Source organism: Elephantulus edwardii, unplaced genomic scaffold (assembly GCF_000299155.1).
Source record: "Elephantulus edwardii isolate Elephantulus edwardi_28Jun2011 unplaced genomic scaffold, EleEdw1.0 scaffold00017, whole genome shotgun sequence".
NCBI lineage: Eukaryota > Metazoa > Chordata > Mammalia > Macroscelidea > Macroscelididae > Elephantulus > Elephantulus edwardii.
Window position 1 is genome coordinate 4,577,133 of NW_006399767.1, and position 17,297 is coordinate 4,594,429.

The 17,297-nt window shown below is 35.7% G+C and overlaps 1 protein-coding gene across 1 annotated transcript in view; it reads left to right on the forward strand.

Moving 5' to 3' along the window:
- The window catches only part of LOC102848192 (cytochrome P450 2K1-like), a 35,888-nt gene that overhangs the window by 747 nt on the left and 17,844 nt on the right, over positions 1 to 17,297 (forward strand). The window contains exons 2-6 of the mRNA XM_006882118.1: positions 1,165 to 1,268; positions 3,677 to 3,839; positions 10,962 to 10,967; positions 11,140 to 11,289; positions 15,883 to 16,043. Of these exons, the coding sequence (XP_006882180.1) occupies positions 1,165 to 1,268; positions 3,677 to 3,839; positions 10,962 to 10,967; positions 11,140 to 11,289; positions 15,883 to 16,043 (584 nt within the window). The remainder of the gene's footprint in view (positions 1 to 1,164; positions 1,269 to 3,676; positions 3,840 to 10,961; positions 10,968 to 11,139; positions 11,290 to 15,882; positions 16,044 to 17,297) is intronic.

Consider the following 17,297-nt stretch of genomic DNA (forward strand, 5'->3'; position numbering starts at 1 on the left):
GCCACCCGGTTTAACCCTTTCCAGGACAAATCTGTTTGTTTTCCTAGCAGTCCATGGTATTCTCAATACTCTTCTCCAGCACCACAGCTCAAAGTTCACAAATACAAAAGTTAGAAAATTTAATTACAGAGAAGTAAAAAAAATTCACCCTTATAAAAAAGGATATACTTTCTCATTCACAGATAAGATCTGATTTGTCTTTGAATAAAAACGGGGAAAAAAGAGAACTGCCAAATACTGAATTTTAAAAAAGTCAGGATCTTAACATCTGTTAATTATTATTAAAAAAATTCAATGAGTTATGTTTTGTTATTGTTTTTCTTATTTTAAAATTAAGAAATTATGATTCAAGAGAAGTTTAGTAACTTGTACCAAGACCTACCCAATGCTTGTTAGTTTTAAAATCAACGTTCTTACCCTTGGCATTGAGATTGCACTATGAGAATCTTTTAGTAGGTGAATGGTACAAGCTCTTCATCTTATAAGACCCTTGAAATTTTAGATGTGACCCTTACCGTGGCATGTCTTAACAAATAATACATTTTATTGTATTACAAATGTACAAATTTCACCATCAGATTAAGAATGGTGTATTATTTCTCTGAAATATTAAGACTAATCCTTATTTTCATGAAAAAAAAATCCTCCAGGCTTTGTTAGACAGAACAGAATGAACCAAGCATGGAAGGTGTGAAAAGAGTTCAAATAAGCAAACCTGCAGTGTAGGTTTCAATTTGCTTTAATTCTAAAGTAGGTGGCCAAATATAGGGTAGAAATTCTCACTTTGAATGGATTCTGACTCATAGCTACCGTATAGGACAAAGTAGAATTGTTCCTTAAATTACTAAGGCTATAAATCCTAAAACAAAATAAAACACCCCAAAACCAACCCAAAACAAAGTAAATTCCATCTTTCTCCTGTGGAGGGACTGGCCAACTCAAACTGCTTTGTTTTTGGTTAACAGCACAAGAAGGGCTACTGAGCAGCACTGTGTCTTTGGTTTGGACTGGAGTCCACTGATTCTCTTTGCTTGAAGTTACAAGATTGCTAATGTTTTAATAATAGCTTCTTCTTAAAGACAATGGATAGCTTTTATTTTTCTGCTGTATTTCCAGTTCTGATCCTGATTCTCATTTCTATTTTAAATATTAAAATCTTCATAGGTAAAGCAACTAAGAAGAACTTTCCTCCAGGACCCAGGACATTGCCCATTATTGGAAATCTACACATCCTCAATCTGAAGAGACCATATCAAACCCTGCTGGAGGTAAATAAAAAACAAAAAAGTTTATATCATACAAATCTATATTTTTCCAAATCATTCTTCCCCTCATTGGGCTTATTAGCATGTATATATATTTTTAAGTCATAGTGAGATTACTAAATAAAATGAAAAATTAATAGAGCTGCTTTATTATTAAAATTTTAATTGTTGCATCCACTTTCTAAACAACATATCTCTGGAAACTCTATGAACTTTGATAAATGTAGATGGTTGTAGAGGGGCTTCAGGTCTTTTGTTCACAGGGTCACTATGAGTTGTGCTCGACTCGAAGGCAATCAACAACAACAACAAATGTGTTTTAATTACTTATTTCTGCTATGAAATAGTTTTGACTGGTAAGTTTTATCTCAACCATTTGGGGTCTACATTGTTTTCCCATATCATAGTTTATCACAAGGAATGGAATTGAAGTGTGGCAGTTTCACTATAGAAATTTTTAGTTAACTACTTATAATATGTTTATGAAGGGTACAATGAAAAGCATGCCTCCAGATATTGATATAAAAAATAAAAATCTATCTGATTTTAATGAAACTTGTATATGTATAGAATAATTTAGCCTCTGGAGTGTGGTTTTTTTGTTTGTTTGTTTTCTTATTTACAAAGTTGCAGGATTGAACCAAGTACTAGACCAAGTTACTATGAGTTTTCTACATCAAAGATTTTGTAGTATTGATTATTTTGTTAAATAAATAATTTATATATAGATTAATACCTATAGCATAGAAATTTATTATATTAGACCATAAATTTATATTTTTGCATTCTGTAAAGAATACACTTCAGAGAGATATATTGAAGAGAAGGATGTTGCTGGGTGCCGGTGACTCTTCACTATATGATCCTTTACAAATGAACAATAGTTCATTTTAGATAGCAACAAATAATAATAGAATTTTAAATAATATTATCATTAGTATTTCAAAAAGGAATGGGAGATAATTTAGAAAGTTATGTATTATATTTATTTTCTTTATTTGTGAATTAAGAAACCAAGATTAAAACAAAGTGAAATACCTCTTTTAGGGATAATAATTTAAACTCCATTTTCTAGGCAAGTGTTGGTCAAAGTGATAATGTGACTTATTGCAGGAGAGAAAGGCCCTCTATGAGGTGGATTGATTCAGTGGCTGGAATAATCAGGATGAGTGTGTTGGAGACAGTAAAATTGGCACAGGACAGAGCAGAGTTTAGGACTGTTGTACATAGGGTCGCTATGAGTTACAAGTGACTCGACGGCACATAACAACAACTAGAAAACTAGAATTTGGATTCTCTGCTCTTCTGATATTTTGTATGCCATTCTGACTCAGCAACCCCAATCAAGTTCCTAGGATGCAAATCTTTACGGGTAATCTTTACTGGTGGAGAATGCCCATCTTTCTGCCTGGTGGTGGGTTGGAACAGTCAACCTTTTGGTTAGCAGAAGTACTGGTGTAACACACTATGTCATGGCAGGTCACCATGAGCTAGAACTCAATACCAAAAGATTTGGCTTATAGATTTTATTTTATTCTTAGTTACATTATATTGTCAAATCATTGACTCTTTTTATAATTCTTATTCTAATGATGTTTTCTAAGGTCAATTTTTTTTAACATTCAGGAAAATAGTTTCAACTTTATTCAGTTGTTGTTATTGCTGTTAGAAGGTCAAATTTCTTGAAGAAACAAGCATTAGAAGCCTTCAACTCATTCTCAGTCAGAATCTCAGTCAGGTTAAGATATGCTCTGCCGCCAACCAGTATAAATGTGAACCCCTGGCTAATCATCAATTTTCTTCTTAATACTGTTAAGGATTTTGTGTTAAAAATATTTGTCACACCCATTTGTAATAGACATGGAAGCATACAGAGTGTTGGGAATAAAATCAATAGGCAATAAATGCTGGCTTTGTTGCATTTTAACTTGCAAAGAAAAAATTATTATTAAGTAAGAAGTGTCACCAAATAACCCACAACTAATTTGAACCTGCTCTGGTAATAACACTCACAGATACTTGGCATGTGTGTGGTAATCAAATGTGGTCAGATAATCAAAGTGGTGGTGAAGAAGGGTTCTGTCTCCTTAGTGTCCTAGCTGAAGAATTTCTAAGACTAAACAAAATGGTGACATGGAGAAGTTTTGAACTGATTCCAAAATGTCAGAGACATTTGCTATAAAATACCAAATAAAATGAAGTGTACAGACAATCTCTTGATGATTATAATAATTATACCTTAAATAGGTGTCACAATGATATGGATTTCTTTAGTGAACTCCTCATCCAATAATCTCATTCCATATGGTCAAGATGCTGGCATGTTCATTGGCATTAAAAAAAAATTTTTCATTCACTTTTTACTACAATATAATGTTTCATTGCTTCTCTTTTTTTATTATTCTTTTAAGCTCTCCCAGAAATATGGCTCCATTTACAGCATTCAAATGGGTCCAAGGAAAGTAGTGGTGCTTTCAGGTTATGATACTGTGAAAGATGCCCTGGTTACTTGTGGTGATCAATTTAGAGAACGACCTCAAGTACCTATATTTGAGAGACTTTTTGAAGGAAAAGGTAATGCACTCTAATATATATATATAAACTTTATATATATACTTTAAATATATCATAATGATTAAAATTATTAAATAAATTGCACTGCATTATTTTATGTAATCAATGCTATAGTTTAATTTTCCTCTATACAATTACTTTTCAAAGTCAATGATTATCTCAATGAAACAAAGGACTACTTTGTTTTAAGGGTATGTATATATGTTTAAGGATATGTATAATTTGTAGTCTTTATTATTATGATATATAATGATTATTTCTTTTCAAAAAATGATATTTTAATATAAAAAAGTAATTTTTTGTGATCAAGTAGGATTCAAAACAGGTATGCAAGGATAGTTCAACATGACAAAAGCAATTAATGTTATTTATTACATTAACAAATCAACAAACAAGAAACACATGATGCTATCAACTGATGCAGACAAAGCCTTTGACAAAACCCAACAACGTTTTCTGATTAAAACTCTCAATATAGTGAAAAATATATACGCAAAACCAAGAGCCAACATCATTCTCATTGGAGAGAAATTGAAGACATTCTCCCTGAGAATAAAAACCTAGACAATGACGCCAATTATTACCATTCCTATTCAAAATTTATATTGGAAGTCTTCGTGAGAGCAATAAGGCAAGAGATGGAAATAAGAAGCATCCAAACTGACAAAGAGAAGGTAAAACTATACCTATATGCAGATGATATAGTATACTTCGAAAACCCTAAAGACAAGAAAATGGTTGGACATAATCTACCATGACAGCAAAGTAGCAGAATACAAGATCAACATACAAAACTCAGTTTGATTTCTCCACAGTAACAAAGAAAACATAGTAAAGGAGCTAAGAAAAAGAATACCAATTACACAGGATAATCACAAGATGAAATATTTAGGAACAAATCTTACTGGATACAAAACAACACTATACAGAGAAAATAACGAAATACTATTACTAGAAACAAAGAGACCTAGAAAAATGGAGGAATATACCATACTCGTGGATAGAAAGACTCAATATCATAAAAATGAGAATTCGACCAAATCATTTTGCAAATTCAACGCAATCCCAACACAGATACTAATTCCATTCTTCAACGAGATTGGAAATTTCTATTATTTTTTTTTCTGGAATGGAAAGAGACCCTGAATAAGCAAAGTACTACTGAAAAGAGAAACAAGGTAGGAGACATCATACTCCTTGATCTCAAATCCTACCACACTGTCTTGGTGGTCAAGACAGCATGGGACTGGTACAAAAACAGACACATAGACAATAGAATGGAATGAAATTAAGAACCCAGAAATCAACTCATTTACTCATTATCAACTGATTTTTTTAAGGAGACAAAATCAATGAATGAAAACTCATCCTTTCTGTAAATTTCCACTAAAAATCACATTTTTTTAAAAAAAAGATATTTTACTGGTTCAAATTTCAAAACCATCTCAGGAACAGGTTTGAGGCCTTGAACACCAATGAGTGCAGACCAAATGAGCTCTGGGAAAATATCAAGAAAATCATCCATGAAGAATGCAAAAGGCAATTACAAAATCTGGAAAAGAAGAAAAGACCAAGATGGATGTCAGATGAGACTCTGAGTATTGCATTAGAGGGCCAAAAAGCCAAAGCTAAAGGAAGAAACCAAGAAATCAAAGAGCTGAACAGAAAATTTCAAAAGCAGCCTGGGACAACAAAGCAAGATACTATAATGAAAATGTGCAGAAAGCTGGAGTCAGAAAATCAAAAGGGCCGGACTCGCTCAGCGTTTCTTCAGCTGAAGGAGTTGAAAAACAAATTCAAGCCATGGGTAGCAATACTTAAGGATACTTTGGGTAGAATGTTAAATGATCTAGGAAGTATCAAAAGAAGATGGAAGGATTACACAGAGTCACTGTATGAGATGGAATTGGCTGACACAGAAGAATTTCATGAAATAACATATGAACAAGAGCCCATGGTGATGAAGGAGAAAGTTCAAATTGCTCTGAAGGAATTGGCAAGAAACAAGGCTCTAGGAGTTGACAGCGTACGAATTGACATATTTCAACAGACACTGGTTTGGAGGCACTCACTAAGTTGTGCCAAGAAAACAGGAGGAGAGACAGCTGGCCGACTGACTAGAAAAGATCTATATTTGTTTCCATTCCAAAGAAAGGTGACCCAACAGAGTGTGGAAATTATCAAACAATATCATTAATATCACATGCAAGCAAGATTCTGCTGAACATTATCCAAAAAACGTTTGGAGCAATATGTGACGGAGTGGTGGGAATGAGTGCTTTTGAGATGGCTAGGTTGGCACAGGATAGAACGGCATTTGGGGCTCTTGTACATAGGGTTGCTATGAGTCACAAGCGACTCAATGGCATATAACACAACAACTAGTTCAAAAGCATGTTAGCTGCCAGAAAGACACAAAGATCAATTAAACATAGGCCATCAGAGAAGATTCAGAGCTACTGTATAGGGTTAGTATGAGTCACAGGTGACTCAAAGGCACCAAACAACAACAATACGGTGTTAACTGTGTCTGGGATGAACATTCTTCTAAGTGGTTCAGCAATGGTCTGTCGGTTTGCTGAAGTGAAGTAACTTGAGGTTTCTGTGATGCTGAAAGCTGTGCCATAGGTGTGTCAAACACCATAATGGTTGCCCATGGTGGACAGTGTTTGGTGGAACTCCTAGACTGATTCCGGTTTGGAAGCAGGCGGGGTAGCATCCACTACCTAAACCGCATGCCTCTGAAAACTCTATGAACATAGAGAAATGATAGTTACAGTACAGGGTTCAGGTCTTTTTTTTATAGGGTCACTATGAGTCGTGCTCAACTTGATGGCACCTAACAACAATAATATAGTCTTGCTTACTCTTTTTCTATTAATAGGAGGCTGTAAGATCTGTTTTCACTCCTGTTCTTCAAGAGTCTTTCTCCCCCCACTTCTTTTCACTTTAATTCTTTTGCGTGGCCTATCTTAACACTAGTTATGCCTCTTATTGCCCTAATAAATTTTTTTCACTTGTTTTGCTAAAAAGAAGAGTTTGTAATCTAAAGGTGGACTTAGATTTATGAAATGCTACATTTTGTGTGACAAATATAAAGAACCATATTTTCACCTGAAAAAAGAAATTGTTCCATATCATCAAATCAGAACCAACCTATAGCCAATCTTCCAGAGGTTTTTTGAGACAGTTAATCCCATGGGAGGAGATTTCCCATCTTTTTCCTTCTGAGCAGCTGAGGGATTTGAACTGTATACCTTTGGATTGTTAGTGCAACTCTTTACCACTAGGCCACCAGAGCAGAGTCTTTGCTAAATACCCATCTGAAATCCAGATATTGTATTTTGACAACATCCCGTTAATGTAACAACTTGTTAAATGTGGCAGTTATATGCTCTTGATACTAATTCATTTTCAGTAAATTAATGATAATTCTTTGTAAATACTGTTAAGCCGTTCTGCTTTTATATCTTTTTCAAATGATATATCACACACAATCCTTAAAAACAAGTTCCACAATTGTTAGCGTACCTTCTATGAGAAAAAAAGAAATAGCAGTGAATGATTTAGAGAAATATTCATGTTGTAAAACTTTGGATTCTTGAGAATTATGATGCACACTCACATACTAAATCCTCTGAGGAAAACATAACAACCTTATTATTTTATTCACTCCATTTTTCTGCACTTTATTGTGTTTAAGACTCAACACCTTCTGCATTCCCCAACCTGGAACTCCCAATAGAAAGTAATAAAATCAGTGACTAATGAGTTGTGCTGGCAACCTAAAAGCAGGCAGTTCAAATCCACCAGTTGCTGTGCTGGAGAAAACTGGTGAATTTCCTCCTATGCTATTTATAGCCTCTGACAACCTACTGGAGTTGTGTTGGTTCTTTACTTGTTGCTTTTGGTGTTATTAGGATATTGAGGGTTTTTTGTCTTTTTTAGTTTTAATTATCTCATTTGTAGTTTCCAGGATTAATTTTCTTCCAATTCTAGAAGAGACCCATTACTGTTTCTTGCTTTAAGCATGTTTGCTACTTTCCATGATAACCCAAATACTACTGCCATATTTAATAGCACAACTTTTTTAAATATCTATCTGCACAAAATTTTAGAAATTCTTCTTCAAATAGGTCATTCATTCTAAAAGTTGAGTATTGACTTTGTTAAAAATTATTAAATTTAGCATATGCAAGCCAAAATTATTACCATCATGCTGATTCAGCTTCACAAAGATCCTGTAAGAAAGATAATAGCAGCTCTAGGTGTCTCCAAGTTCACAGATATTTACAGAAGCAGACTGTTATGTATTTTACCATGAGGTGGCTGGTGAGTTTTAACAGATAGTTTAGTCAGCAGCAGAGATCTTTTAACCATATGAGAGTATTTTTTCAAAGAGGAAATAACTGCATTGTTTTCCCTATAACAATGTAATTCAGAACTATTCAAAGCAATATAAGCATGCTTTAGGTAAAATTTTTTAAAACAGAGAAAATACAATATTTTTGCTACACATTAAACCACATTGGAATATCAGCTACTTAATTTTAATAATAGTAAATTATTTTGATTCGTACTAGAAATATATTTAGTAGTTTTTCTAAACTTGAGACCAATATATAGATGTCCTCAAGAGGCTAACCTAATATTCTTACACAATTATAAGGCTATCACCATTCTATGAAAGAGAAGCTCTTATAAACTAATATTGTCATTAAAAAATATAAAATTTTTAAATTTTAAATAATTTTTAAAACATAAATGTAAAAATCCTTTATATAGTTCACAGAATAATATATTAATGCACCCTTATATATTGAGTATATAACATGTTATATAGTTAGTGTATTGGCAATGAATATTCACTCAATGTATAGAAGTCTATCTATTTAATATAGGGAGCTCTGGTGGCCTAATTTCTGCCCATGCAATTTAGAGCTTTGGAAACCCACTGAAGGGCCAGCAATGAGGAGGTCCCTACTGAATAGCAGTGGGTTTGAGTGAATTTGCATTGAATATACTAGAGCTGAAGTGCAAAGTGTCAGTCTTGAAGCTAAGATATACCTGATCCTGATCCAGGCCAAGGTCTTCCCGATTTCTTGTTTTGCATCAAAAAGCTGGAAAATTAATAAGCATGCCAGAAGAATTAAAGCCTTCCAGTTGTGGTGCTGGAGAAAAATGTTGAACCTACCCTGAATTGCTAAGAGAATAATCAGGTCTATCCTGGAGAGGGTGAAACCAACGTGGTCTCTGGAGGCAAGGATTTTGAAACTCTGTCTCACATACTTTGGGCATGTTGCCAGGCAGAACCAGTTCTTGAAGAAGTATATTACACTGGTAAAAGTGGAAGGACAGTGCAGGAGAGGAAGACCCTGGATGAGATGGATTGACATAGTGACTGGTGCAATAGGGGGATGTGTGTTGGAGACAGTGAGATTGACCCAGAACAGGACAAAGTTCAGAACTATTATGCATAGAGATGCTATGAGTTGCAGGTGACTCAAACAGCACATAACAGCAGCAGCAACAACAACAACAACAAAAAGCCCAACATACTAACAACTAGCATATAGTTGATGTATTATATTCAACTTATGGTGCTCTGACAGCATAGTGTGTTATATGTTGCACTGCTAACTGAAAGGTCATACGTTCAAATTCACCATTTGCTCCACAGTGGGAAGATGGGCAGATTTTCAACTCTGAAATAAAATGAAGGATCACTATGGTTAAGAAGCAACTCAATGACAGTGGAATATTCAACATGTATTAACATATACTGAACTAACACATATTCAATGGAAGCAGATGCTAACTCTTTGTTGTGTGCTTTCATAGGAAGATCTAACCAGGCATGAAGTAGCAATAGAACTCTGGAAACATGTATTTCTTTCTTTTGTGTTTTACATAGAGATTCACAAAACTTTTATCGCTCCATTTCTAAAACCCAGATTGCCTGATCTATTCTACTTTTCTAATTCTGGTAATCAATAAAGTTCATAAATTAACTCCTCTTTCTGTCTCACCTGCCTCCGTAGAAAAATAAGGGAAAACAGTATTGGAGAAAGGCTGGGACAAGGAATTGAAACAACAAAGAAAAAAAAAATCACCCTGATGACAAATTTCATCATAAAAAATGTGGACAACTTTGGCAACCCAATTTTTTTTTACTATTTTTTAAAATTTTTTTTCATTGTTGCACATTTTCATCCCCACCCACCCAATCCCTTCCCTAGAATCTTTTCCTTCTTCTTTTTTTTTTAAGTGTTAGCACATGCCCTAATTTTTCTAGAAAACTTATTTCAACTGATGTACTGGACTAATGTTTTTGTTTCCATTGCACAAATTTATTCACAGAGTACCTCCATGTGCTACAAAACATGTCTCTAGAAATTAGTATTTATTTCACTAATGTGGAAGCCTGAGGACACCTGTCTACAATTAATTCTTTGAAGCTTTTCATTTTAATAGTTGCGTTTTATTGTTGCTGCTGTTCTTGGGTGCCATTGAGTTGGAACCAACCCAGAGCTGACCTTCCAGTGGGTTTTCAGAGGGAGGTAGTCACATGGAGGGAGACTGCCCATCCTTCTCCCGCTGAGCAGCTAGTAGATTGAACTATGTGCCTTTGGAATTTGTAGCACAGATTTTTTACCACTATGCCATGAGAGCTCCAAGATATTGTGTTTTCTGCTGTTAGGGACCTCTCTAAAGTACTCAGGAGCAACAGTGTCTCTCTGGAGACTAAGGTGCGCCTGATACCGGCCATGGTATTTGCAATTATGCATCAGAGAGTTGGACAATGACTAGGGAGGACAGAAGGAGAGTGGATGCTTTTGAGCTGTGGTGCTGGAGAAGAGTACTGAATGTACCCTGGACTGCCAGGAAAACATGCAGATTCGTCTTGGAGAGGATTAAACCCTTGGAGGCAAGGATTCTGGGGCTTCGTCTGACATACTTTGGACATGTTGCCAGGAGGGACGGGTCCTTGGAGAGGGACATCATGCTTGGGAGGGTTGGAGGACAATGCAGGAGGGGAAGACCCTCTATGAGATGGATTGACTTGGTGACTGGGGTAATCAGGATGGGTGTGTCAGAGGTAGTGCGGTTGGCGCAGGATAGAGCAGGGTTTAGGGCTGTTATGCATAGGGTTGCTATGAGTCGCAAACGACTCGACGGCATATAACAACAACAACAACATATTTAGCATGGTGTGAAAATACAGTAATATTCATTAATTACTTAGTGGATTAAATTTTCTAAAGTTAGAGATGATGATTCAAAGTTTTTCCATCCTAAGGAATCACATTCTCCCATGGTGAAACTTGGAAAACCATGAGGAGATTCAGCTTGACCACCCTGAGAAACTTTGGAATGGGCAAGAGGACCATAGAAGACAAAATTATAGAGGAGTGTCAGCATCTCATACAGAACTTCAGGTCGCAGAAAGGTGAGAGGGATGAAGAAAAGTGCTGCTTCTTTTTCACAAGGTAGACTTTAGCAGTGATCTTATAATTCTTCATCTGTCTTCACTTTAGATTTCTGGAAAACTTCCAAAAAGAGACAAATATTCTCAGTACAGAGATTTCCCAAATATAAGCACTTAGCATTTACTTGCTTTCTCTCATATTCTCATTTTCATTCTCTCTTTTTCTTACTACTTTCTCTTCCTCCATCTCTTCCTCCTTTTCTCTATATATGTATACATATATGTATATGTAAATTATTTTTTTTCCTTACATATTTAAAAGTACATTACAGACATCCTTTTATCCTTAAATTTTTCTGTGTGTTTTCTTAAAATAAGCAAGGCTATATTTTACAGACACTACTGTAAATTTTTTAAAAATTAGAAAATTAATCTTAGCATAATATTATCAAATTGACATATATTGGGGCTTTTTTTGTTTTTTTTAGCTGTCACCAACTGTCTTAAAATATCTTATATAAAAAAAAAAAGCTTGGGTCAACATTGTATTCAATAGTCATGTCTCAGTCTTCTGTAACCTAGACTAACTCCAAAGTAATGGATATGTTTTTATTTCTTTAAATAATATTAACAGGTATGCTTAACATTTATTTGTGTGATGGCCAACTGCATACACATTCTTAGTCTTAGAAAGTTCCTCTGAAAACCCATTGGAAAGTCAGCAATGAATCTGTTCCAACTCAGCATCACACAACAACCATGGTGCTTTTGGTTCTGCTTTAGGATTTTTGGTTCATTTTGTTTTTTAGGGATCTCTGGCAGCTTAGTGGTAAAGAGTTTCACTGCCAACCCAAAAGTTGTTGTCATTGTTAGGTACCATGGATTTTAATATTACTCATAATTACCTTATGAACAACAGAGCTGAACTCTGTCCTATCCTGTGTCATTCTTGTCATCTCTGACACACGTTGAAAGCAAAGATGATAATACTCCATGTCACATACTTTGGGCATGTTGCTAGGAGAAGCTATGTCTTAAAAGAAGATATTACGCTTAGAAAATTGAAGGGTTAGGTCAAGAGAGGTATACAGTGTAAATCCACCAACTGCTCCATGGAGAAAGATGGACAATCACACAGGGGTCATCCTATGTGGTTTACTGCCTGTGAAAACCCTGTAAGAGTTGATGTAATGACTCATTCAGACATCCAGCCATACTGCCAGAGTGAATAAACAGCTGGCCTTCAAACTGCCCCTCAATCCTGGAAGCACCACTTGCTTTCCTCTTTCTGGCCTCATTCATCTGCCCAGCAGCCACGAGGCTTGGACAGTGCGAAGCCTGCCTTAGCTGCTCTTATCTAGCTGTGGATGCTGGTTAAGCACTGTAAGAGGTGACAGCAGCCTGTTCACATGATCAGAAAGTGGCCACTTCAATAAGACACTCCTGTGCGGGGGCACCACCACCAGGCAGTGCCCCTGGCCACCTCTCTACATTCTTGTACCTTTTCCTCCTTCTTGCACCCAGATGTTCACCAAGTTTCAATGCAGTAGCCAGTTCAGCCCTGCCTGCCCTGGTCAGCCACACAACCGCAAGGCTGACCACCTCTATCCAGCAAAAGCAGGTCTCAAATTTTGTTCTGCAGGCTCTCACAATGTTTTGACTTTGTGGTAATTGAACTACAGATTATAACTTGTTACTGTTTGCCATTGAGTCAGAGTTGACTCATAGCTGACCCTCTAGTAGGTTTTTAGATACAATTAATCACTTGGGAGATTGCCCATCTCTCTCCTGCGAAGCAGCTGGTAGGTTTGAACTGTGTGCCTTTGGGACTTCAGCACAGCTTACTACCACAGACCACCAGATTATAGGACTAGTATATAATATGGTATTCCATAAAGGGTGGACCACAACAAATAGGCTAACTCTGAGAAGAATGGGAATCCCAGAACACCTGATTGTGCTTATGTGAAACCTATATTTGCACCAGGAGGCAGTCATCAGGACAGAGCAAGGGAACACACTGCATGGTTCAAAATTGGGAAAAGGGTACACCAGGGTTGTGTTATATCTTCATACCTTTTCAATCTATATGCAGAACAAATTATCTGGAAGGCTGGGCTTTATGAGGAGAAATATGGCACCAGGAGTGGAGGAAGATTCAATAACAATCTGCATTATGCAGGTGACACCACCCTCCTTGCTGAAACTGAGGGGGACCTGAAGCGCTTGCTGCAGAAAGTCAAGGGCTGCAGTCTTCAATATGGATTGAAGCTCAACATCAAGAAGAAAATAAAAAGATTCTTACCACTGAGCTGATTGACAGCATTGTGATGGATGGTGAAAAGATTGAGATTGTTCATAGGTTTAGTTTGCTTGACTCCACAATCAACACTCATGGCACCAGCAGCCAGGAAATTGAAGGACTAACTGCATTGGGAAAGTCTGTTGTCAGAGACCTCTCCAGAGTACTGAAGAGCAATGATATCAGTCTGAAGGCTAAAGTATGCCTGGTACAGACCATGGTCTTTGCAATCACTTTCTATGCATCAGAGAGCTGGACAATGACTAGGGATGATAGGAGATTTGATGCCTTTGAGCTGTGGTGTTGGAGAAGAGTATTGACTATACCATGGATTGCTAGGAGAAGAAAGAGGTTCATCCTGGAGAGGTTTAAAGCAGGCTGCTCCTTGGAGGAAGCTTCATCTGACATATTTTGGACATGTTGCAAAAAGAGACCAGTCCTTGGAGAGGGAGTTATGCTTGGGAGGGTGGAGGGACAGCACAGGAGAGGAAGACCCTCAATGAGATGGATTGATTCAATGACTGGGGTAATGGGAGTAGGTGTATCAGAGACAATAAGATTGACACAGGATAGAGCAGGTTTTAGGGATGTTGTAAATAGGGTCACTATGAGTCGTAGGCTACTAGACGGCACATAACAACAACAATAATATTCTATTTTCATAGAATATAGTGTGCGTTAAGCAACTTTTGCTTGTATTTATTTCCGTATTTTTTGTGTCAAAATGCTAGGAAAATGCAAGAATTTTGCTTACTTATGAAACTAATTAACAATAAGATTGTTTGACTATTTTTCCCCACGGGGAGAGATATTAACAGGAAGAAATATATGAGTAGAGAACCTGGAAATGAATGAAGAAGAGAAAGTCCAGGCTTCCATTGCCTTAGGATTCTAATCTCTCTTTTGAAATAAGAACTAACCTTAAGAATAGTGGTAGGACATTGTGTTCTTAAGAAAGTTTTGTCTTTCTGAAGATTGAAATCTACCACTAATAAAGATGAAAAATCATCACCTGCTGTCCAATTTATAGCCTCAAAAACCCACAAGAGAGTTAGTTATGAGTTTATTAAGATGCTATGGCAAACAATTTTTATTTGAGAAATACTCTTAAAAATTAGTATTTCACACTATTCTTCACTCATTTATGCTTCATACAATCATTCATTCTTATCTATTATATTTTATAAAAGCAATCATCATTGGACCTTTCCCTTCATTATGCTGTAAACTTTGTAAGCAAACCAATTTTTAAAAACTGTAAAATAGGAAAATAGTAATTAGTATATAAAACACAATTATTCTTCTTGTTGATTGCCTTTGAGTTGAGCACGACTCATAGCGACCCTATGAACAAAAAGCCTGAAGCCTTTCTATAACTATCCACATTTACCAAAGTTCATAGTCTCTGGGGGCATGTTGTTTAGGAAGTGGATACCACTCCTACTTCCAAATAAAACACAATACATATTGTAGAAAACACAGTGTACATTAACACAATATTAATAACACAATATAATAACACAATGTAAAACAAAGATTATATAAAACACAATGTGCATGCATGAAACACAATGTATGTAGGAATTGTGAGCAAACCAATAAAAATATGGGAAAAAATTTTAAATAATAATTCACCCCTGATAAATGTTTAATAATATAAATAATACTCAATAATACTGACAAAAGCTGGAGTCAGCAGCAATAAAATAAGGCTAATAGATAAAGTTCTTTAAAGTAGAATCAATTCAGTCATCTAGATATGTTTTTTTTAATCTTGAGAAACTATTTTCCAAGATGTTATGCACAAATATTTTCCCTTCTCCACAATACACAAGACACTCACTCTAAAATGCCTATTACCTAGTACATTTTTATTTACCTGCCATGTGCTGGTTTTCATTTTCCTTATGACAGCCTTTTGACCAGCTTGCTGGGTGGAACAACCAGCTTTAGAGTTAAACTACTAATCTAAAAATTGAGCATTAGAATACCAACAATGGTGCAGTGGAAGAAATGCTTTACAATAAGCTGCCTTAGAGATCATAGCCAAGAAAGTCCTAAAGAGCAGTTAAATTCTGTCATTGGTCTGGTCGGTATAAATATACATGAACCCAAGGATAAGAGATTTTTGTTTGTGTTTCTAGATATTTTTCAAAACTGATTCAAGTATCACTATTTTTAGAATGTAGTATTATCCATATTCTCTTCCTCCTACAAAATCCTTTCTTTTACAGTCTCTACCAATCAAAATTAAATAGGCTTAATTAAGTCCATGTGAATATTTCTAACCTGATTAATAAATCATGTTCTAGGAAAGCCTTTTGAGATCAAAACAGTAATGAACGCTTCTGTTGCTAATGTCATCGTGTCAGTGTTGCTTGGGAAACGGTTTGACTACCAAGATACACAGTTTCTGAGACTCTTAAATTTGATTGGTGAAAATGTGAAGCTCATTGGAGGTCCTGGGATTACGGTAACTGTATCTTTCCTATTTAATTTTTGTTTCTCTGAGATTCAAGAATGCTTGTTCAAGAGACTGTTCAGGGGAACATTCTGCATAAATACTGAGAGAGATTTGACAAATGTACTTAGTTAACACATTTAATAAATCTGTCACCATAAGTGTTGTATCAAATATTTTATGAAATGAGTTATTGTCATCATTTCAGTCACCTATCTTTTACCTATATAGTACTATATGTGCTTATTTGCTAACTGAAATGTCAGCTTTTCAATCCACCAACAGTTTCACAAGAGAAAGATGAAGTTTCTTCCCACAAGGATTTATAGCCCCCCAAACCCCACAAAGGACCCCTATGAGTTGGAAACAACTTGACAGGAATCATTTCTCTTTCACCTAAAGCACTTGATGGCTTTGTGAGTTGGGCCGCTAATCAAAAGATGAGAAGTTTAAATCCACCAACTTAATCATTTCTTCCTGAACAAATTTATAACTTCAGAATCCCAGTGGAAGGTGAATATGAGGCAGGAATTGACTCAAAATCAGTGGGCTTGATTTTGGCATCTTTTACCTATACCACCAGGAAAGCAAAGAATAAGCAAACGGATCAATAAAGGATATTAAATAGAAATCACTTAAAAGACTGAATTTTAGTGAAAGAAGACTCTCATGTACCAAAACCATTAAATACTAAATGCCATTTTTGGTTTTGTCGGGTTTTTTTTTTTTTTTGTTATGCAAGTTTAATGCTGCAATTCATTTTGTTTCATAGCTGTGAATGAGAAAGTCATTAACTTCTGACGTGTAGGTAGCAAAAAAGAACCATTTCAAATAGTTCTTATTTGATTAATACCACTGGCAAAAGACTTTATCATTTCACTTAAAAATAAATTAGCTCTTACTGTAAATGCAGTTTTTACCCCAACACTACGCAACCCTCATGCCTAATTTTAGGAGTGACTTTCTCCATCTCAGGCTTAGTAAGTAAATTTGGGTAAATTTGGGGGCCATAAACCCTTTCAGAGTCAGAGTCTTTTGAAAATCTGACAAAATATATAGACTCTTTCTGCAAAAAATAATACTAAGACAAATATATAAAAGTAGTGAAACCTTTCTCTCCTGGATTTTTTTTATTTAGTTTGTTTATTTTTCATTTCAATGAACATCTACAGAGATTTTGGAATTCCATTCATTCATTGTTGCACCCTTCTCCCCGCACAACCCCCTCCACATCCTCCCCCAGTTTGCTCCACTCCTTGAAAAGCA